At 46.2% G+C, this 23,480-nt stretch overlaps 1 protein-coding gene across 3 annotated transcripts in view; it reads left to right on the top strand.

Moving 5' to 3' along the window:
• LOC144503784 (protein boule-like) overlaps positions 1-23,480 on the top strand; it is a 196,728-nt gene that overhangs the window by 14,620 nt on the left and 158,628 nt on the right. For all 3 annotated transcript variants that reach the window (XM_078228651.1, XM_078228650.1, XM_078228652.1), the window contains exons 2-3: positions 9,276-9,428; positions 9,541-9,632. In XM_078228651.1, coding sequence (XP_078084777.1) covers positions 9,300-9,428; positions 9,541-9,632 — 221 coding nt within the window. In that variant the 5' untranslated portion in view covers positions 9,276-9,299. The remainder of the gene's footprint in view (positions 1-9,275; positions 9,429-9,540; positions 9,633-23,480) is intronic.

Below are 23,480 nucleotides of genomic sequence, written 5' to 3'. Positions count from 1 at the left end.
GCTGTCTTTCCCCCCCCATACACAGACATGGCTGCCCGCTCACTTCATGCCCCCATGGATCTGAATAATGCGGGTACACAATCACTCCATCCCTTGAACATACTGTCCTCACTGCTGCCCTGCAGAGAACTAGCGTTGTGCTGACATGCACAATCCAACTTATGATCATTCCCTCTCTTGAAACGGAGTCTTGAGCATTGCACCCGCCCTGGACACAACAGCCTATTGAATGGCAGCCAATCAGCACCCCAAGGGATGAATGACACTCGACTGAATGCAACCTTCAAAATCTCTCACAAGTATTTGTTGTCAACGGGCCCGTGACTGGCCGCACTCACTGCTCCTGCACTCCCCTAATAATGATGTGGAGATGCCGGCATTGGACTGGGGTAAACACAGTAAGAAGTCTAACAACAACAGGTTAAAGTCCAACAGGTTTATTTGGTAGCAAACGCTACTCAGAGTGGCGTTTGTTACCAAATAAACCTGTTGGATTTTAACCTGGTGCTGTTAGACTTCTTACTGTGTGTACTCCCCTAGTAAGTCAGAGCTGTACATAAGCTGCAGGAATGGACACACAGCCAGTCATGCCACGAAGATGACTGCACGGAAACCAGCTCCCAGATTTTCGGAGGCAGACCAACAGCACCTGCTAGATGCCATGGAGGAGAGGTGTGATCGTCTGTTCCCTGGCCAGTGCCCTAACCCAGGGAGTGCAGCTGCCACGGCATTGTGGGAGGAGGTGGCAGAAGTGGTGAATGCCAGGAACCTGACACCGCACTCTGATAGGCAGTGTCACAAAAAATGTACGACCTTCTGCGAGCAGCAAGGATGAGTGAGCATCCCTCTTGGAACCCCGCGCATCCTTGGCACGGATCTCCAACCTTGCTGAGACACCTGAAGGGCATGCAACAAGTGACCCTTTCCCCAGGAACAGAATCTAACCCCTTTCCCTCACCCCTCAACGAGCACCCTTCAGTAGTGACCGCTTTCCCTGAAATTGTCAGCACAACGTCCAAGACACAGACACGCATTGCACACCATGTACTACAATATGTTGATGCTTGCTATCCACCTTATGTTCCCACAGGAAAAAGAAATCTGCAATGCACAGGAGATGACACAGACTGGTGGTGGTGTGCCTGACCTGCGGCCATGGAGCTGGCAGGGGGTGATGGGCCATACCGAATGGTCACCGACAGCCAGGTCGGCGTACAGCATGCATGTGAGCAGAAGCGCACCCTCAACCTTGGTCCTCCTCTAAATAAGTGCGATGCTGCATGGAATGTTTTGCCTCCCTCACCCTAATGTGTGTTCTTTTTTCCAGCTCTGGACCCAGAGGAGCCCGGCCCTTCGGGTGTTGCCACCGCCCCCGCTGCTCTGGAGCAAACTGCCCATGATGCCTTGGATGACACCTCGGAAGGAGGCACTGAGGGCAGCACCACCAAAGTGTCACTAGCATGTACCACACAACCCACCAACACAGACGATCACCACGGTGGGTACCTTTAGTGTTGAGGCTTTTGGGTCACGATCTGGTGAGCACATCACAGCTGCTGATGCACATCGGGTGGAGGCGGCACATCCGAGGGTTTGGGCACATGGAGATCTTCTGGAGGCCAGGATTCAGCTGTCCCCAAGCCAGCTGCTGGGCCTCTGGGTTTGTTCCTCCCAAGGCTGGTGGAGATGCAATCCGGGGAGTTGTGGAAGGGTTGTCAGCAACCATGCTGCGACTGCAAGGCTGTTTAGGGAAGTCAAACAGAGTGCTGTTGCAGGAGGTGGTGCTGACACAGCGTGAGACCCAGGTCAACACTGCAAGAATGGTGACCGCAGTGGAAAGTCTGGCTCAGAAGTCTGTCCTCATGGGTGACAGGGTCCAGGCCATCCTGGAGACACTCCGGGCCATGGGCGAGTGTGTTTCCAGCATCCAGGAGGAACAGCGTTCGATGGCCATGAGTGTTGGGGGCATGTGGGAGACACTGCTGGCCATGGCTGGGACTCCTGCTGGCATTCTGAAGACACAGCAGGCCATAGCTGTGAGCCTCGACAACTTAGCTCAGACTCAGAGGGCTACTGCTGAGGGGTTTCAGAGCCTGGCTTGCTCTCAGAATGCTGTGGTGGAGGGGCTCCGGAGCTTGGCCGAGTCTCAGAGGGCCAGGGCTGAGGGATCACATAATGGGGCAGACGCATCTAGGCCTCCAGGACTGGCAGAGCCAGGTGATGCCGGAGCTTCAGGAGCTCAGTCCAGCTACCCTGGCATCCCATGGAGTGCCCCCGCGGCCTCTGGGCACCCCAAGGGTGGAGGAAGGGCTTGAATGTCTTCCACCCAGGAGATCCCGGAAGTTCAGAGACCTTCTGATTCCCCCCTTCCTCACACCGGGGCATCTCAGGGCCAGCGAGATGAGCAGGGTGGCACTGAAACAGTGCCATCCGCAGGTCAGCCAGGACCCTCCAGGTCCCGGCCACCCAGGGGACGTCCGCCAAGGGCATCACAAGCAATGGGGCATGCGTCACAGCTGGACACCACTACCTCCGATGTGCATCCTGGGGTAGCACCCAGAAGAAGCAGTAGACAGCACAAAGTTAGAAAGTTGTAGTTCACTAGAGGGCACGGGTGATGGTCAGCATTAGTCAGGGTTTGGTAATCATTTATGTTAAGAGCACAATAAATTGTTAATTGCACATCATGCTGTGACGAATGTGTCTCTGATTCTATTCCCCATCTCCCCCACAGCTCAGTGTTCCCAACTCCCAAACATAGAGGTACTGTCGGTTGAGCCTTGCAGATTCAGCCCATGTTTCAGCGTGCCTTCCCCAACATCCACCAGACCCTTGGTGCAAATGCCCCCCCCCCTCTCTTGGCCAAAAAACATGTGTCCCCAACCCATACAGCTACATGGGCAAGGGTGGCAGAGTGCATTCGGAGCACAGGTAGGAGTCAGGCTTGCATTGCACCAGGGGCAGGATCCCAGTGTGCACAACAGCGAGTCGTCATCATCCTCCAGCCTTCAACGAAAACTCACAACCATTGCCAGCCAAGGCCCATTAATAGGGTCGGATGTTTATGGGGGATGGGATGGTGGGATGACAGGAGCAGGGGAAGGGTGATGTGGTGGTTTGAGGGCCCAGGTTGGTTTGGTGGGGGAATAGCGACTGCACTTGCTCCTGGGGTGTGGTGGATGTGTGTTGGTTGCACCCCCATCATTGCACAGCACCAGCTAGGTGAAGCGGGCTGCAATCAAGGCGTTCCTCGCTGCCTTTCCTTGCAGGACACCTGCCATTGCCGCCCGCCGTCTTTCCTCCGGCTCTTCATATGGTGGGGTGCCCACCTCGCCCCCTCACTGCTGCTCCTCCTCCTCCTGCTCCAGCTGGTCTCTCCTCTGCTGGGCGATGTTGTGCAGAGCGCAGTAAAGGATAATGATGCGTGAAGCATGCACAGGGGCATACTGGAGGGCTCCCCCAGAGCGCCCCAAGCAGCAGAACCGCATCTTCAGCAGGCCGATGCACTGCTCAACGACGGACCGGGTGGCTGCATGGGCCTTGTTGTAGCGGGTCTTTGCCTCGGTCTGGGACCTCCGCATGGCTGTCATCAGGTGACAGGTAACCCTTGTCACCCAGTAGCCATCCTGGGAGCCTGGGCTGGTCTTCAAAGAGCCCAGGGATGTCCGACTGCCAGATCACAAAGCTGTCATGGACACTCCCTGGGTAGCATGCATCGACCTGCAAGATCTTCAGCCGATGGTCGCAGACAATTTGGATGTTCAGGGAGTGGAACCCCTTCCGGTTCAAAAATTGCTGCGGCCCTGCATGGGAGGCGATGTACGTGCCATCACCGCATCCTGCACATTCAGAATCCCGGCGATGGATGTAAAGCCGAGAGCCCAGGCCTCCTGCTGTGCACAGCCCACATCGAAATTAATGAACTGCCGCACACATCTGTGCATGGAGGCCTGGGAGATCCCAGCTAGGTCGCCCCTGGGAGCCTGGAATGACCCGGAGGCATAGAAATTGAGGGCTGCCGTCACCTTCACGTCCACAGGGAGCGGGGGGGCCACTGCTCCCCTGAGGTGCCAGGTGTGAGGGCACCTCACAAACGTGACGCACCGTGGTCTTGGACAGGCACAACTGGCGATGGCACATCTGCTCCGAGAGGGCCTTGAAGGAATTGCGGGGCCTAGATCTCCTTGGCCTCGGCACCTTCCGCCTTCTGTGCACCCTTTCGGGAATCAGCTCACCCACCTCCTGGCCCTCAGCGGCAGCCCCCTGTCCTCCTGAGGGTCTGGTGGTGGCTGCTCTTGCGGTGGTCTCTCCACGCCTGCCACCTCCTGAGTCGCTGCCTCCTCCTCCTCCTCTGCCCCTGCTGCCACCAGCATGGCCAGCTCCAGATCGAGCAAACCGAGATCCATCTGCACAGTGGGGTTTGGAAAGAGCATAGAATGACAGACTATTATCATTGGCTGCATAGATCCGGCACTACTCCAATCCCTCACTTGGGCCAGCATCCCCACTTGTGGGAGCTGGCAACCCCACACAATCCATGGTGCCATGTGTGGCCCGATTAGGGTTGTGTGAGATTCCTATCATGATAAATGCTGGCACAAATTATGCAGGTTGGTGTGCAGACATGGGCAATGCGCACCCGTGAGCCATTGCTATGTGTGCAACTGCAGCATCTGTTACAGGCATGTGTTGCTGATTCGTGTCACAGGACAGGTAAAGACTGCTAATCAGCACCAAATGTGTGCCCAGTGACAGCAGATTCCATGCAGTCCATGACTGAACCTCTGCACCCCGGTCTGGAGCAGTAGCTATTTCATCTGGTTAGGCCTCAGTCAGCACATGGTACACTCCTCCCCCATCCCAGAACACCAGCACTTAGTAGAGTCCGTGACCACATCCCGCAGCAAGACAATGCCACTGCAAAGTGCTGTGGAGGGGGAGGGTGAGCGGGAGCCTTCACGGCTGCCTCCCACAGTGCACTTCAGTGCTGCTTGGAGAGGAGGGGAAGGGGGGAGCCCTCGAGGCTGCCTCCCACAGTACACTTCAGCGCTAGCTAGGAGAGGGGGCTGGGTGGAGAGCGGGACTCCCTGATGGAACCTCACCCAGAGAGCTGTGAGAAAAAATAGAAACCACCCCCCGCCCACCAGATATCACTGGTCCATGGGCCAACACCTAAAGGTAGCAGGAGGAAGGCCGCTAGGCATCTCCAGGGCCTGCCTGCAACATCCCCCGTGCTCCACTAGCAACACTTACCTCTTCACGCCAGTTCAAGGCTGCCACGCCAGGTTGCGACTTTTAAATACCTTGGACAAGCTGACAAGAGGAGAGGCTGTACTTGATCTGATACTGACCAATGAACCTGGACAGGTGTCAGATCTCTCAGTGGGAGAGCATCTTGGGGATAGCGATCATAACTCTATCTCCTTTATGCTTGCATTTGAAAAAGAGAGGATCAGGCAAGCTAGGAAAGCGTTCATATGGAGTAAGGGGAAATATGAAGACATAAGGCAGCAAATTAGAGGAGTAAATTGGAAGGAGGTCTTCTTGGGGAAATGTACTGAAGAGAGGTGGCAGTTTTTCAAGGAATGTCTGTCTAGAGTTCTACAGGATAACGTTCCGAGCAGACAGGGACGAGTTGGTAGGTTAAAGGAACCGTGGTGCACAAAAGCTGTGCGGGACCTAGTCGAGAAGAAAAGGAAAGCATACAAAAGGTTCAGTGAGCTTGGCGAAGATAGGGATCTAGATGAGTATACGGCTTTTAGGAAGGGACAAAAGAAGGAAATTAGGAGAGCCAGAAGGGGTCACGAGAAGGCCTTGGCAGGTAGGATTAAGGAAAACCCTAAGGCATTCTATAAATATGTGAAGAGTAAAGGATGAGACGTGAAGGAATAGGGCCTATAAAAGGTGAAGGCGGGAAAGTCTGTACGGAACCAGTAGAAATGGCAGAGGTGCTTAATGAGTATTTTGCCTCGGTTTTCACAGAGGAGAAGGACCTGGGTGGATGTACTGCGGGCTTGCGGTGGACTGAAAAGATTGAGTATGTGGACTTTAACAAAGAGGTTGTGTTGGAATCTTTGAATGGCATCAAGATAGATAAGTTGCCGGGTCCGGATGGGATGTACCCCAGGTTACTGTGGGAGGCGAGGGAAGAGATTGCAGAGCCTCTGGCGATGATCTTTGCGTCGTCGATGGAGATGGGAGAGGTGCCGGAGGATTGCGGATGTGGTTCCTATTTTCAAGAAGGGGAATAGGGATAGCCCAGGAAATTACCAACTGGTGAGTCTAAGCTCAGTGGTTGGTAAGCTGATGGAGAAGACCCTGAGGGACAAGATTTATGAGCATGTAGAGAGGTTTAGTATGCTCAAGAATACTCAGCATGGCTTTGTCAAAGGCAGATCGTGCTTTACGAGCCTGGTGGAGTTCTTCAAAAATGTGACCAAACACATTGACGAAGGGAAAGCGGTAGATGTGGTTTATATGGATTTTAGCAAGGCGTTCGATAAGGTCCCCCATGCAAGGCTTCTGGAAAAAGTGAGAGGGCATGGGATCCAAGGGGCTGCTGCCCTGTGGATCCAGAACTGGCTTGCCCAAAGGAGGCAGAGAGTGGGTATAGATGGGTCTTTTTCTAAATGCAGGTCGGTCACCAGTGGTGTGCCCCAGGGATCTGTTCTGGGACCCTTTCTGTTTGTCATTTTCATAAATGACCTGGATGAGGAAGTGGAGGGATGGGTTGGTAAGTTTGCCGACGACACGAAGGTTGGTGGGGTTGCGGATAGTCTGGAGGGATGTCAGAAGCTACAGAGGGACATAGACAGAGTTGAGGAGGAACTTCTCCCAGAGGGTGGTGAATTTCTGGAATTCTCTGCCCACTGAGGTGGTGGAGGCTACCTCGCTGAATATGTTTAAAGCGCGGATGGATGGATTCCTGATCGGTAAGGGAATTAAGGGTTATGGTGATCAGGCGGGTAAGTGGTACTGATCCACGTCAGATCAGCCATGATCTTATTGAATGGCGGGGCAGGCTCGAGGGGCTAGATGGCCTACTCCTGCTCCTATTTCTTATGTTCTTTTTGATAGGATGCAAGACTGGGCGGAGAAGTGGCAGATGGACCTCAACCCAGATAAATGCGTAGTGGTCCATTTTGGCAGGTCAAATGGGATGAAGAAGTACAATATAAAGGGAAAGACTCTTAGTACTGTAGAGGATCAGAAGGACCTTGGGGTCCAGGTCCATAGGACTCTAAAATCGGCCCCGCAGGTGGAGGAGGTGGTTAAGAAGGCGAATGGTGTGCTGGCCTTTATCAATCGAGGGATTGAGTTTAGGAGTCCGGGGATAATGATGCAGCTATATAAGACCCTCGTCAGACCCCACTTGGAGTCCTGTGCTCATTACAGGAAGGATGTGGAAAAGATTGAAAGGGTGCAGAGGAGATTTACAAGGATGTTGCCTGGATTGAGTGGCATGCCTTATGAGGATAGGCTGAGGGAGCTCGGTCTTTTCTCCTTGGAGAAACGTAGGATGAGAGGAGACCTAATAGAGGTATATAAGATGTTGAGAGGCATAGATCGGGTGGACTCTCAGAGGCTTTTCCCCAGGGTGGAAATGGCTGCTACGAGAGGACACAGGTTTAAGGTGCTGGGGGGTAGGTATAGGGGAGATGTTAGGGGGAAGTTTTTCACACAGAGGGTGGTGGGCGAGTGGAATCGGCTGCCGTCAGTGGTGGTGGAGGCAAACTCAATAGGGTCTTTTAAGAGACTCCTGGATGAGTACATGGGACTTAATAGGATGGAGGGTTATAGGTAGGCCTAAAAGGTAGGGATATGTTCGGCACAACTTGTGGGGCCGAAGGACCTGTTTTGTGCTGTAGTTTTTCTATGTTTCTATTCTGATTCGTGCCAAAATTATATCATGCCAAAGACGTGGGAGACTCAGACGTGGGGGGAGATTGCCATGTGGATTCCGATAATGGCATGCAAAAGTATGTAAATTCATGCTAATCAGCATGAGTTTACATCGGCACGTCGGTTTTCTGCGGGTTCCCGGCGGCGCCATTTTTCCCCGGCTAGGAGATGCGCGTAGGTCGTAAAAGCTGTCAGGGAACCCGCGAAATGGCCAACACGCGCATCTCCTGGCCCGACCCGACAGAAAAGTTGCAGGTCGCGATGGAGAATCGTGGCCTTAATTACTGACATGGAGAATCAAATGCCTGTGAGTCTGTTTGTGTCCATACAATTATCATGAATACAACTGTAAATAAAACATTGATTGAGACTGGGAGAACTATTTCTTAGTTTGAGCATATTTTAAAGCTTTATAGTTTTTAATTTTCTTAAAGACATTGTGCCATTTTCTCTAATTCATTTTGGAAAGAATGGACCAAATACACTCATCTTGTTCTGTACTTGTAATCATATGAATTGGAGTACAGAATGAGGCATCATTGGTAATTCTACTGCAATGTTAATAAAGACCTTGTAAAATTCCCTGATAGAGCTGATCTTTTATCTCTTCAAAAGTCAAGAAATCAACAAAAAGTAAATTTAAAATAAATTTATTATTGCATATCACCTGTTGACTGGATTAGTCAAAACAAGCAAGCAGCTCCAAAATACTGTTCAATGTTATGGGAGAATAGCTTACTGAGGATGAGCAATGATGGAACTCATTGCCTTTGTTTTTTTCCCATTTTTTAAAACGGAGATAAAAGTGAAAGTAGATGCCAGGGAAACTAAGTAAGTATATTAGTGCTGCAGGCTTTATAGTTAATAATGTGGAGGAAATTCATTGTGGACTGAAGGAATTTACGCTCAGTTCTAAGTTGTTCTAACTTTCTGGTTTTTATATTCCGTCACCATGTGAAAGATCTTCAAAACATCTTGGTCTTCAGAGACACTTTTGGAGTGGGGGAGATTTCAAAGAGCATGTTTAAACCTGCATTAATTAATAGATCAGAAAATTAACAGACATTGGATTATATTGCTGACTTGGAGAAGATTCGTGATTTGGCAAGACCTGTGTGGAAGAGGGAAAGTAGGATTGCTTAATCTCAAAATAAAATGTCATCTCTAGTTTCACACTAGTTTTTGAAATAACATTTAAATTTTGGATTGAAGAGCAGCTATACAAACTTCCATCATAAAACTCAAGAAAATAAAAGACTTGCAAGTAGCCACAAAATTGTGGTACATAATTCGAGGAATTGTTTAAATCAGTTATGGCATGTTTTGTAGTTCTGATTAGTCAATGGCTTTTAAAAATAAATCCTTTTTTACAGCAGCAAAGTTCTAATCTGCCACAGATGGATTCTTCATCTCCATCACCAAATCCAGTTTCTCCTGTGCCATTGAACAATAACAACCCAACCAGTGCCCCAAGATTTGGAACAGTCATTCCCAATCGGATTTTTGTCGGAGGGATCGATTTTAAAGTCAGTTGTTTTGTACATTTGAATTTATTAGTAAAATAATAATTGCAACTAAGTAGAAGTTTGTACATTCAAGACTATTTGTGTTTCAGGCGGCTTTTTCTTCCCCCCACAGACAAATGAAAATGATTTAAGAAAATTTTTTGCTCAGTATGGAACTGTTAAAGAAGTCAAAATAGTAAATGACAGAGCTGGAGTTTCTAAAGGGTGAGTACAAAAGAAATTTGATTTTTTTTAAAAAGCAGTTATAGACCACCTCAAAAATGGTGTGAGGAAGGGCTAATAGGGAGAACATCATTGTACATGGAAGAAAGACATAAATACGCAGAGATTGAAAACTTTGATTCAGTTTACCAGGAATACTGTTAAGCATTTTCAGGAGTATGCATAACTCATGGGAAATATTTATATACTGAACTTTTCTAATTCAGTGTCATGGGTCAAGATTCTCCCACTTTGGTAGTGGCTGGGATTCTCCAGTCCTGCTGCTGTGAATGGAGATTTGGCTGAGTGCCAAATTCACCATTCTCATTGGCAGTGGTGGAGGGGTGTCTGACATCGGACAATTTCAGCCGAGAGTTGACATTATTAGATATCTTCTAGTTTTTCCTTCTTGTATCCTAGACTCCTAATTGGTGGGCAACCTGTGGCCCAGAGATCCCATGTGGTTTGTCTGGATTCTGAGCGTGGTCCACGAGACAATTCGTTGACAGTTGCCCATGCACAGGGTTGCCACATTCCTCTGATATCCATCCGCATAGTTTTTTTCCTATCGCTATAACTGAATTATATCCATGTAAAACAACGCCAAGTAAAGTCAGGTGCATATTGATTGCACACGACATTGACTGTGAGAGCCATGTGCTCCCTCCGCATCTAAAGTGTAAATTTTAACCATTTGAAGTTGACAGTTCTATTAATATATATATGATTAAGCATTTTCTGTAACTCGTCATGAAATATTCAGTGTGTCTTAAATGTTTTTGATCTTTATCATGGGGTCATGGTTGGTGAACAAGCCTGATTTCAATCTTGCAGCCCACTTTAGATGGAGGAGGGTCATTTCTGTAGCTGACTCACGAGCCTAGGTTTCCCACAACTGCGATATATCAAATTACCTCATGCTTACTCAGCCTCATAAATTCATGTGTGAATTTCTATGGCTGATCAGGTGAGGCATGTTTATATCTCATAGTTGTACAGGACCTGGCAATTCCCTGAGGTTCTGTGTTCAAAAACAAAATACCGGATACTGAGCAAGATTGCTGCCAATAAGTAAATTTCAGGCAAGGTGACGTGAAAACCCACCATCGCTCCTGATGAGCTAAATGCCACTTTTCCCACACACCATCATTCTCTGCCAGATACAGGGAAAATTCTGTCTGTTATTCACTGAAAACATAGAACAGTGCAGCACAAGAACAGGCCCTTCAACCCACGATGTTGTGCCGAACATGGATCAAATTAAACTAATCTCTTCTGTCTGTCTTTGGTCCATATCCCTCTATTTCTTGCAAATTCATGTGCTTATCTAAAAGCCTCTTAAATGCCCCTATCGTAACTGTCTCCACCACCATCCCTGGCAGAATGTTCCAAACACCTAGCGTTCCCTGTGTAAAAAACTTGCCCCTCACGTCTCCTGGGCAAGATCCCACACTACCCTTGTTCCATGTAGCTTGACTGAGTGGCACAGCTTTGGCCAGTTTACTGTCTCCTGAGCTCTCTGTAAGGTGCAGACAAAGAACAAAGAACAATACAGCACAGGAACAGGCCCTTCGGCCCTCCAAGCCCGCGCCGCTCCCCGGTCCAGGATTGAATCCTGAATCCAGGATCCCCGCCCAATTTTCCAGCCTATCTACATACCAAAAGACATGACCAAGACTTTACTTCAAGGTCTTGTGTCCAATCTGATCAATGGGGACCACCTGTCAATGAACCTCTGCACACATCCGATGGGCTGAAGCACTCTCCTGAAGCAGTGTGCCCTTGCTCACTATCAAAGGGTATATTTATACTTGCTCACTCGGCCAGTGGTGCAGGAAAACAATAGCAGCCACTGAATGTGGAGGTCTGTCTGCCAAGGGTTAACTGCTGAGCAGCAATCAGTAGTATTTGCAAACATCAGTGGTGATTTAGTGGGCATAAATGAGTGAACAGTTACTACAGGCATGTTAATTGAGTTGTAGCTGAACAATCTCAGCTGCAACTGAATTTTCATTACTGACGTGCCTCCCCTCAGAGATTAGCTTGCCAGGTTTCCTGTACTTTGAGAGCAATTGTGATTCGTGCCATCGTGATGTCACATCGCTGTGGGTAGATTTTGAACGTGGAGGGATTTATTGCTGCGGGGTGCTCGATTTAATGAGATCCTGAGTATTGAAATGAGGGTCCTGGTTTTGCATGGTGGGAAACCCATTATGTCACTGGCAGAGGCAGGGGATAATCGTGGCAAGACTTCCAGGCAATCTAAAATGCAATTCTGGTCTCTCATGAGATTTTCCACTCCCATTGCTCAAAAAGAACAGGAATGCCTTTAGAATTATCTGCACTTGAATTCTGGTTTGGGCATTGAGTCCACCTGTCTCGGGGACCAAAGATTGAACCAGCTGCTAAAAATCATAGTAGAAAGAAACAGGTTTGAGAATTAACAAAAGATTTTGGTTTTAGAAACGTGATAAGGAGTATTTGGTTTAGAAGTGAGCACCAGTATGCTGAGGAAGAGAAAGTGTATTAAAATTTGGAGAAGTGTTTTTCACGAAGTGAAGAAATGAAAGTGAATGGGGGTCTGATTAACTTCTGGAATGTAATGATGGACAAATCTTTGCTAGGAAAGGAAGTATTTATAGAGTTTAATGGGTCTGATTTTCTTCTGCTAGCACTCGAATCCAGTATCTGGGTTCAAAGCAGAAGAAAAGGACATGGAAACACTTGATGACTCATGTGGAAGAGGTGTTACCATGTGGCTGCTCTACAAATAAGACAGGAAGAACATGATAATGTCTTGCGCTCTAATCCCTACATGTACACTGATAAATACACAAAGGGAGAATGACCTAAACATTTGGCCTTTTTTGTTCTGGGCATTTTAAATCGGATATCTATAAGGGAAAGGCAGCAAGAGCATGGAGGACTTAAAAAAGTAAATTACATTTTTCCAAGGTGTCCTACTAATTTTCAGTCTACCGACCGGCCTGTTGATCTGAGATTTTGGAAAAAAATCAGTACCTCTGTTAAACTGACAGGAGTGACTAGATTTCAGCCTCCAATTATGGCAGCAGGGCCCTACATATTGGAGGTCCTGTACATCCTGAAAATTCTTGTCTTGGTCTAATAGTTAAAACACAAGAATGTCAGGCAGAGTGCACTGTGGGCAAGCCTTCTCTGATTAATACCGATGTAGGGTAAGAGTTGACAATAGAATAAGTTAACAAAATGGTAAGAACATAAGAACTAGGAGCAGGTCCGCTCACCATACCCCTTAATTCCTTTACTGTTCAAAAATCTATCTTTGCCTTAAAAGCATTCAACAAGGTAGCCTCAACTGGTTCACTGGGCAGGGAATTCCACAGATTCACAATCCTTTGGGTGAAGAAGTTCCTCCTCAACTCAGTCCTAAATCTACACCCCCTTATTTTGAGGCCATGCCCCCTAGTTCTAGTTTCAATCGCCAGTGGAAACAACCTGGTCAAAACAAAGTGTTCCGTTACACAATGTTTTCCACATTTATATTTTTAAATATATTGAACGGCTATCTGAATGCTTAAAAGTGAATTCAAAGTTAATGGAAAAAATAATAACCAAAGGAACACAAATACTGCAGTTACAAATAACATTATAAGAGACACTTAAGAAAGTGAATCAGGCATATGTATGCATATTGAAACTGAATGGTAAGAAGACAACTTTGGAAGTAACAAGTTAAAGAAAACATCACAGAAACTGACCTTTAACAATGCTGGTCAAGGAAAATTGAATGGCCAAGGTAATAGAAGTTAAGATGGCAATTCACATAAGTGATTTCTATGAAGGGTTTCTGTGCTGTTTGTTATGTGTAAATCAACATGGGCATGGAAAATAAGCTTATGACTACTGTGCAAGACTAAAGGGTGCTAAGTTTTTTCTTCTGTGACCAGGTATTCATTTTTTTCCCCAACTCCAACCCAACCCAGAATGAAGCTTCAGTAATACTGGTACCAGTTGCAACTAGTTCTTAACAGGGAAGTAAGAACAGTTCAGAACTGGTGTTCCAGTGGAAATTGCTGGTTAATGCTGGTGATTGTACCAATAAACCAATGGGCAATCCCAGGAATACCTGTGATATATATAGTCCAAAGATTTGCGGGTTAGATTGATTGGCCATACTAAATTGATTCTAATGTCAGAATTAGCAGGGTAAATATGTTGGTTTATGGGAATAGGGCTTGGATGGGGTTGTGGTCGGTGCAGACTCCGAATAGCCGCCTTCTGCATTGTAGGGATTCTATGATTCTATTCTATGATTCTATAACCGGTACTGGTTTGAACTGGTCATGTTTCCAGATTATTCACACTTATTTAAGTGTTTATGCATTTATTTGTCGCAATGATTGGTGCAGATTTGAGCATCAACTGAGGTCAAAAACTCCCCTGTTCAATGTGTATTTTTGAGGATAGAAAGAAATGCTCAGTATTTTCATCATTCTGCAGATTTTCAGCTGGACAAAACACTTCGGGGGAAATTTTCCCGTCCTGCCCACAACGGGAATCATAGTGGGCGGGGGGCAGACCATGCAAAGGTCCGTTGACCTCGGGCATGATTTTCCGGTTTTGGGGCGAGCACAGCCAGAAAACCTTGCCCTTAGTATGTGTGAAAACTGTGCAAATTCTATTGTGAAAAATGTCAAGCATACAAAATTAACATTCCTCATTGATCCCAGGCAAAATAAACACTCAGAATGAAGGTTTCAGTAAAGGTGCAACTTTATTCCTAGAAAAAACACAAATAACTCATGCACATTATCATAATGCTGATTGATTACAGGCTGAATTTGCAGATGGTTCAGATCCATTATTTTCTGTTATATAACTGACCAGCTTCTTTACTCCTTTGAGACCTCATCTACGCTCAGCCCCTGAAACATGCTGAAGATGGGGAAGAAAAAGGGAAAATGTAAGCATTGACTAATTGAAATCACTGACTCATTAAAGTTTAGCAAATAACAATTTTATCCTCTGGCCTGTCATTCTCTCCCACTGAGTTCCAGACTGCCCTGGAACCTGGGGATGGGAAGGAATATGTGTGGTCTGCGTGCAAGATCTGTAACACAGACTAATTACAGTGCATATTAGAAAGTATGGGCAGAATTTTAGCAAAATTTGTCAATGTCAGGCTCTGACTGAAAACTGGCACGTATCTCTCCAGAAGCACAGCTGAGTTTTCAGACCAAGTTTTCAGGCACTTGCTGCACAGAAAGTCTGGGGCATGGTTTGCACCATCACTCCGGCAGAGAGAGCCTGATGGAGCTGGCAAGGCTGGCTCCAAAACGATTGGGGCACCATCTTTGACCTTAGCCCAATCTGCGCTAAAAACATACCCTGTGCTTTATAAAACATATCATCCTGCATCTGGTTCTACTTCCCTGGATTGCAGTCAATCAAGGTTCCGACACTTGGCTGAATCCACCAAATCTTGAACCTTTGACTCATGGGGGGGGGGCGGATGGCAGTGCATGGTAAGAGGGTGGCGGGGTAGCAAGGAGTTAGCGATGCAGGTGGGAGGGTAAAGGGGTTGGGTGACGTTTATGGGCAGTGAGGTGGATAAGGAGGGATGAGAGAGGCGTAGTGTTCATTAAATTTACAGCAAGTGCGAGTAGGTACCAGCTCAAACCAGCTGAGAAGCACTGGTGACCGCTCAGAACTTGGAAGCACCACTGAATTTCAAAAGGGTCCAGTAGAATTACCAGTTTATTAGTCCCATCCAATAAAATCCAGTTGTGACCATTTAAATACCAGTTAGTACCAGTTCAGGATTCAATTGGTGCTGCACTTTTACTTCTCATGGAAGGAAGGAACTTGCATCTAGAAAGCCACGAAGCATTATAACAAGGTAATGCAATGGAAATAACATCACTATGTCTCCTGCCTTGTTTTCCAGTCTATACTTGACACAGATTAAAGCCTAGGCTCCTACATTTAGTGGTCCTTATTCCTTACCTTGCGTCCTCAGATAGAGGTTTGTGAATATTTCATTGTCGAGTATATTCAAGACCAAGATCAATCGATTTCTGAACTCTTGGGGAATTGAGGCCCACAGGGAGCCATAAAGTCGTGTTGAGATGTAAGATCAGTCATGTTGAAGTGCAGAGCAAGCACAAGGAGCCGATTTAGTATGTTTTTATGTCTTACATCAACTTGAAACTCCAGGATTCCCTGACGACATTCGTATGGCCCAGAAACAATTGGCTATTACTGCTTTCACAAGCTTCTGAGGCCTGCAGCAACAAACATTTGACCTTTTATTGCTGCATACCCCAGTCCAATGGATATTCTGGTACTGAAAAGCACATGCCTTAAAATGATCTAAATACGCCATCCAGAATAACAGATTAGAATGGATCAAGGTGAGAAAAAGAAATATGGCTAGTTATGAATAAGAACATAAGAAACAGGAGCAGGAATAGTGATGGGATGGAAAAATGTACAAAGAAAGGCTTATTCAATCTGCCTGAAGCTGAAAGTAATGTACTACACTGCCATTCTCAGAAGCAGGAAGTGAATGAATGCAGAGACACGCAGTAGGTATTTTGTGTACAGCAGGGCCTTCAAGAGCTGTGGTGGTGGTGTGGGGAGGATCAGGCAGGGAAACCAGTTGGCCTTTTGCTGCAGGAAGCATATCCTTTGACAAACAAAAAGACAGAGCCAGATTCCATGAGATTAGGTCAGGATTTCCAAACTTCTCGAGCCACTAAACCCCTAGTGACCTACCAAGAGCATCAGGTAATCCTAAGCATTTTCAGAATACCAGTGTCCCTTTTTGCAGAATTGGTGCAAATACAGGAATCAAATGTAAACAAGTCCTTTCTAGCTATATCTGCATGTATTAATCTGGTTGTAATTAAAAGGTTCTTTGCTTAAAAATATACAAGCCTTACCCATTGTAATTTTTAATGGGAGGAATGATGCTGGAAAGCTGACTCTAATATCAAACACACACATCTCTCTTCCCCCTCATGTTCATATACTCAATGCCTCCTGTCTCATTCACACCCGCGCTCATGTTTCTCACATTCACACATATGCTTACGTCTCTCGCATTCACAGATATGCTCGTGTCTCATTCACACACGCTTATGACTCTTACATTCACATACATGCTCATGTCTCTCATTCACACACTGCTCACGTGCTTCTCACGTTCACATACGCTCACATCCTCTCATTGACACATCTCGTCCATGCACCCAGACCATAGAACCATAGAAAATTACAGCTCAGAAACAGGCCTTTTGGCCCTTCTTGTCTGTGCCGAACCATTTTATGCCTAGTCCCACTGACCTACACTTGGACCATATCCCTCCACACCCCTCTCATCCATGAACCCGTCCAAGTTTTTCTTAAATGTTAAAAGTGACCCCACATTTACCACTTTATCCAGCAGCTCATTCCACACTCCCATCACTCTCTGCGTGAAGAAACCCCCCCTAATATTCCCTTTAAACTTTTCTCCTTTCACCCTTAACCCATGCCCTCTGGTTTTTTTCTCCCCTAGCCTCAGCGGAAAAAGCCTGCTTGCATTCACTCTATCTATACCCATCAAAATCTTATACACCTCTATCAAATCTCCCCTCAATCTTCTACGCTCCAGGGAATAAAGTCCCAACCTATTCAATCTCTCTCTGTAAATCAGCTTCTCAAGTCCCGGCAACATCCTTGTGAACCTTCTCTGCACTCTTTCAATCTTATTCACATCCTTCCTGTAACTAGGTGACCAAAACTGTACACAATACTCCAAATTCGGCCTCACCAATGCCTTATATAACTTTACCATAACACTCCAACTTTTATACTCGATACTCCGATTTATAAAGGCCAATGTACCAAAGGCACTCTTTACGACCCTATCCAGGATGACGTCACTTTTAGGGAATTCTGTACCTGTATTCCCAGATCCCTCTGTTCAACTGCACTCTTCAGAGTCCTACCATTTACCCTGTACGTTCTTCTTTGGTTTGTCCTTCCAAAGTGCAATATCTCACACTTGTCTGCGTTAAATTCCATTTGCCATTTTTCAGCTCATTTTTCTAGTTGGTCCAAATCCCTCTGCAAGCTTTGAAAACCTTCCTCACTGTCCACTACACCTCCAATCTTTGTATCATCAGCAAACTTGCTGATCCAATTGACCACATTATCATCCAGATCATTGATATAGATGACAAACAACAATGGACCCAACACCGATCCCTGCGGCACACCACTAGTCACAGGCCTCCACTCTGAGAAGCAATCCTCCACAACCACTCTCTGGCTTCTTCCATTGAGCCAGTGTCTTATCCAATTTACTACCTCCCCATGTATACCCAGCGACTGAACCTTCCTAACTAACCTCCCATGAGGGACCTTGTCAAAGGCCTTGCTGAAATCCAGGTAGACAACATCCACCACCTTCCCTTCATCCACTTTCCTGGTAACCTCCTCGAAAAACTCTAATAGATTGGTCAAACATGACCTACCACGCACAAAGCCATGTTGACTCTCCCTAATAAGTTCCTGTCTATCCAAATATTTGTAGATCCTATCCCTTATCACACCTTCCAATAACTTACTGGCCGATAATTTCCCGGATTTCTTTTGGAACCTTTTTTAAACAACGGAACAACATGAGCCACCCTCCAATCATCCGGCACCTCCCCCGTGAATACTGACATTTTAAATATGTCTGCCAGGGCCCCTGCAAGTTCAACACTAGCTTCCCTCAAGGTCCGTGGGAATACCCTGTCCGGTCCTGGGGATTTATCCACTCTGATTTGCCTCAAGACAGCGAGCACCTCCTCCCCTTTAATCTGTAAAGGTTCCATGACCTCCCTACCAGTTTGCCCTATTTCCGTAGACTCCATGCCCGTTTCCTCAGTAAATACGGATGCAAAAAAACCATTTAGTATCTCCCCCATCTCTTTTGATTCCATACACAGTCTACCACTCTGCTCTTCAAGAGGACCAATTTTATCCCTCACTATCCTTTTGCTCCTAACATACCTATAGAAGCTCTTTGGATTTTCCTTCACTCTGTCTGCCAAAGCAACCTCATGTCTTCTTTTAGCCCTCCTGATTTCCCTCTTAAGTAGCTTCTTGCACTTTTTATACTCCTCGAGCATCTGATGTGTTCCTTGCTGCCTGTACATTTCATACAACTCTCTCTTCCTCTTAATCAGTGTTACAATCTCCCTCGAGAACCAAGGTTCCTTATTCCTATTTACTTTGCCTTTAATCCTGACAAGAACATACAAACTCTGCACTCTCAAAATTTCTCCTTTGAAGGCCTCCCACTTTCCATTTACATCCTTACCAGAGAACAGCCTGTGCCAATCCACACTTCCCAGATCCCTTCTCATTTCATCAAATTTGGCCTTTTTCCAGTTCAGAACTTCAACCCGAGGACCAGATCTATCCTTATCCACGATCAGGTTGAAACTAATGGCATTATGATCACTGGATCCAAAGTGTTCCCTCACACTCACATCCATCACCTGCCCTAACTTATTTCCCAATAGGAGATCCAATATCGCATCCTCTCTCGTTGGCACCTCTATATACTGATGTAGAAAATTCTCCTGAACACATTTTACAAACTCTACCCCGTCTAAACCTTTAACAGTATGCGAGTCCCAATCTATATGTGGAAAATTTAAATCCCCTACTATCACAACTTTGTGTTTCTTGCTATCAGCTATCTCTCCGCTGATTTGCTCCTCCAATTCTCGCTGACTATTGGGTGGTCTATAATACAAGCCCATTAATGTGGTCATACCTTTCCTGTTTCTCAGCTCCACCCATAGGGCCTCTGTAGACCAGCTCCCTAATCTATCCTGCCTGAGTATCGCTGTAACATTTTCCCTGACCAACAATGCCACCCCCCCACCTTTTATCCCTCTGCCTCTATCCCGCCTGAAACATTGGAACCCTGGAACATTGAGCTGCCAGTCCTGCCCCTCCTGTAGCCAAGTTTCACTAATGGCTATAATGTCATATTTCCACGTGTCTATCCACGCCTTCAGCTCATCTGCCTTCCCTACAATACTCCTGGCATTGAAATAGACACACCTCAAAAAATTATTTCCACCACACTCTACCCTTCCATTTGTGATTTTGCTTGAACTAACCTGTCTTTTTACCCCTGCTCCACTATCTGCTCTGCCACTCTGGTTCCCACCCCCCTGCAAATCTAGTTTAAACGCTCCCCAATAACACTAGCAAATCTCCCTGCAAGTATATTGGTCCCCTTGTAGTTTAGGTGTAACCCAGACACACACCCTTACACCCCTTGTAGTTTAGGTGTAACCCAGACACACACCCTTACACCCAAAACCTCACAAAAACATGCTCACATACCTCTCTCCGAGGCCCGAATAGGCCTTCCTTGCTTTGTTTCTTTCCCGAGGCCCAAACCAAACTTTCTCATTCCTGAAGCTTGAACTACACAGCTGCATTCCCATGACCTGGATCCCACCAGTTCCTTTCCTGAGGCCTAAACCCCGCCAGCTCCTTTCCTGAGGCACCCCACCACACACCCTTTTCTAAATACTGCCAGCCAGCTTCTGGCTGAGTCGTCTCCTGCCTCACTTGGCCTCGCTGTTGGTCGTGCAAATCAAATGAGCCAATCAGAACATGGCCTCTTGGAGCACTGGATGCTGAGAGGCTGATCAACCTATAGGCATCTAGCGCTCCCAACAAGTCTTGCTCTCGCCATTTGATTTCTCCAATTCTTAATCATTTTTGCACATTCGAATCAGCATTTACCGATCACGTTGCATCCACCAGCTTCACAGACCCCCTGGAGAGCCTTCACGGACCCCGGATTAGGAACCCTGGACTATGGGCACAGCTGTCAGGACAAAGCCAGGACTTGAGTGGCAGCGTGGCAGGAGCTCAGGGCAGCTTGAAGTCCCTGAGGGTGGGTGAAGAACCAGGTGGGGGGATTGGGACCTAGTCAGAACTGACTGGCAGCACCCCTCAAATTTGAGAAGCCTCATGCAGAGAGAGGGAAGCAGGCCAACCCTGAACACACCTGCTCAGTACTGCTTTGAGAAGCCGAGGCCCTGACTAGCACTGAGATCTGGAGTATTGGCAGTGAATATTCTTTGTAAATGTTGTTTCTTTGAGTTCCGCTTTCCTTTGACAGTTTGTACTGTTTTGCTGCTAGTGGATTAAAGGAACCTTGTTTTTTAATTCTTTGCTTAAATTACATATTATATTTGCTAAGTAGCATTATTTTCTCAACCAACAGCAGTTAGAGGAATGACATCCAGCAGGTCCTAAGTAAACCAGAAAAAGCTGTACAACCTCTAAGCGGTGGTGTAGCTCCTATATTTAAGGATGACATCAGGGCGGTAGCGAGAGACGATATAGGTTCTATGGAAAAAAACATTGAATCCATTTGGGTGGAAATTAGAAATAGTAAGGAGAAAAAGCCACTGATAGGTGTAGTCTATAGATCATCAAATAATAACATCATGGTGGGGTGAGAAATACACTAAGAAATAACTGATGCATGTAAAAATGGTACAGCAATTATCATGGGGGATTTTAATCTACATATCAATTGGTCAAACCAGGTCGGTCAAGGCAGCCTTTAGGAGGAGTTCATAGAACGTATTCACAATAGCTTCCTTGAACAGTATGTAATGGAACCTATGAGGGAGCAAGCTATCCTAGATCTGGTCCTGTGTAATGAGACAGGAATAATTAATGATCTTACAGTTAGGGATCCTCTCAGAAGAAGCGATCACAGTATGGTTGAATTTAAAATACAGATGGAGCGTGAGAAGGTAAAATCCAATACTAGTGTCTTGTGCTTAAACAAAGGAGACTACAAAGGGATAAGGGAGGCGTTGGCGAAGGTAGACGGGGAGCAAAAACTTTATGGTGGGACAATTGAGGAACAGTGGAGGACTTTCAAAGCGATCTTTTACAGTGCTCAGCAAAAGTATATACCAGTGATAAGGAAGGACTGTAGAAAAAGAGATAATCAGCCATGGATATCTAAGGAAATAAAGGAGGGTATCAATTTGAAAGAAAATGCATACAAAGTGACAAAGATTAGTGGGCAGCTAGAGGATTGGGAAATCTTTAAAGATCAACAGAAAGCCACAAAAAAATCTATAAAGAAAAGTAAGATGGATTATAGAGTAAACTAGCTCAGAATATAAAAACAGATAGCAAAAGTTTCTACAAATATGTAAAATGAAAAAGAGTAGCTAAAGTAAACGTTAGTCCCTCAGAGGATGAGAAGGGGGATGTAATAACTGGAAATGAGAAAATAGCTGAGACATTGAACAGGTATTTTGTGTCAGTCTTCACAATGGAAGACACAAATAACATGCCAAAAATTGATGACAGGAAGGCTATGGCAGGTTAGGACTTAGAAACTATCATCATCATGAAAGAGGTAGTGTTAGGCAAGCTAATGAGGCTAAAGGTAGACAAGTCTCCTGGCTCTGATGGAATGCATCCCAGGGTACTAAAAGAGATGGCGGGGGAAAAAGCAAATGCACTAGTGGTAATTTACCAAAATTCGCTGGACTCTGGGGTGGTTCCTGCAGATCGGAAAACAGCAAATGTGACGCCACTGTTTAAAAAAGGAGGTAGACAAAAGGCGGGTAACTATAGGCCAGTTAGCTTAACTTCTGTAGTAAGGGAAATGCTTGAATCTATCATCAAGGAAAAAATAGCGAGACATCTGGATATAAATTGTCCCATTGGTAAGACACAGCATGGGTTCATGTTTGACTAATTTGGTGGAATTCTTTGAGAACATTACATGTGCAGTGGACAATGGGGAATCTGTGGATGTGGTGTATCTGGATTTCCAGAAGATATTTGACAAGGTGCCGCACCAAAAACTGCTGCATAAGATAAAGGTGCACGGTGTTACGGGTAATGTATTAGCATGGAGAGAAGATTGGTTAACTGACGGAAAGCAAAGAGTGGGGGTAAATGGGTGTTTTTCTGGTTGGCGGTCAGTGGCTAGTGATGTGCCTCAGGGATCAGTGTTGGGACCGCAATTGTTTACGATTTACATAGATGATTTGGAGTTGTGTCAAAATTCACAGATGACACTAAGATGAGTGGCAGAGCAAAGTGTACAGAGGACGCTGAAAGTTTGCAAAGGGATATAGATAGTCTACGTGAGTGGGCGAGGGTCCGGCAGATGGAGTACAATGTTGGTAAATGTAAGGTCATCCATTTTGGTAGGAATAACAGCAAAATGGACTATTATTTAAATGGTAAAAAATTGCAGCATGCTGCTGTGCAGAGGGACCTGGGTGTCCTTGTGCAAGAATCACGAGTTGGTTTGCAGGTAGAGCAGGTAATTAAGGCGGCAAATAGAATTTTGTCCTTCATTGCTAGAGGGATGGAGTTTAAAAACAGCAAGGTTATGTTACAGCTGTATAAGGTGCTGGTGAGGCCACACCTGGAGTACTGTGTACAGTTTTGGTCTCCTTACTTGAGAAAGGATATACTGGCACTGGAGGGGGTGTAGAGGGGATTCAAAAGGTTGATTCTGGAGTTGAGAGGATTGGCTTATGAAGAGAAACTGAGTAGACTGGGGCTATACTCATTGGAATTCAGAAGAATGAGGGAAGATCTTATAGAAACATATAAGATGATGAAGGGAATAGATAAGATAGAAGCAGGGAAGTTGTTTCCACTGGCGGGTGAAACTAGAACTAGGGGGCATAGCCTCAAAATAAGGGGAAGCAGATTTGGGACTGAGTTGAGGAGGAACTTCTTCACACAAAGGGTTGTGAATCTGTGGAATTCCCTGCCCAGTGAAGCAGTTGAGGCTACCTCATTGAATGT

Source organism: Mustelus asterias, chromosome 14 (genome assembly GCF_964213995.1).
Source record: "Mustelus asterias chromosome 14, sMusAst1.hap1.1, whole genome shotgun sequence".
NCBI classification, from domain to species: Eukaryota; Metazoa; Chordata; class Chondrichthyes; order Carcharhiniformes; family Triakidae; genus Mustelus; species Mustelus asterias.
The sequence above is the reverse complement of the archived record's forward strand: the minus strand, read 5'-3'. Positions and strand labels throughout refer to the sequence as shown.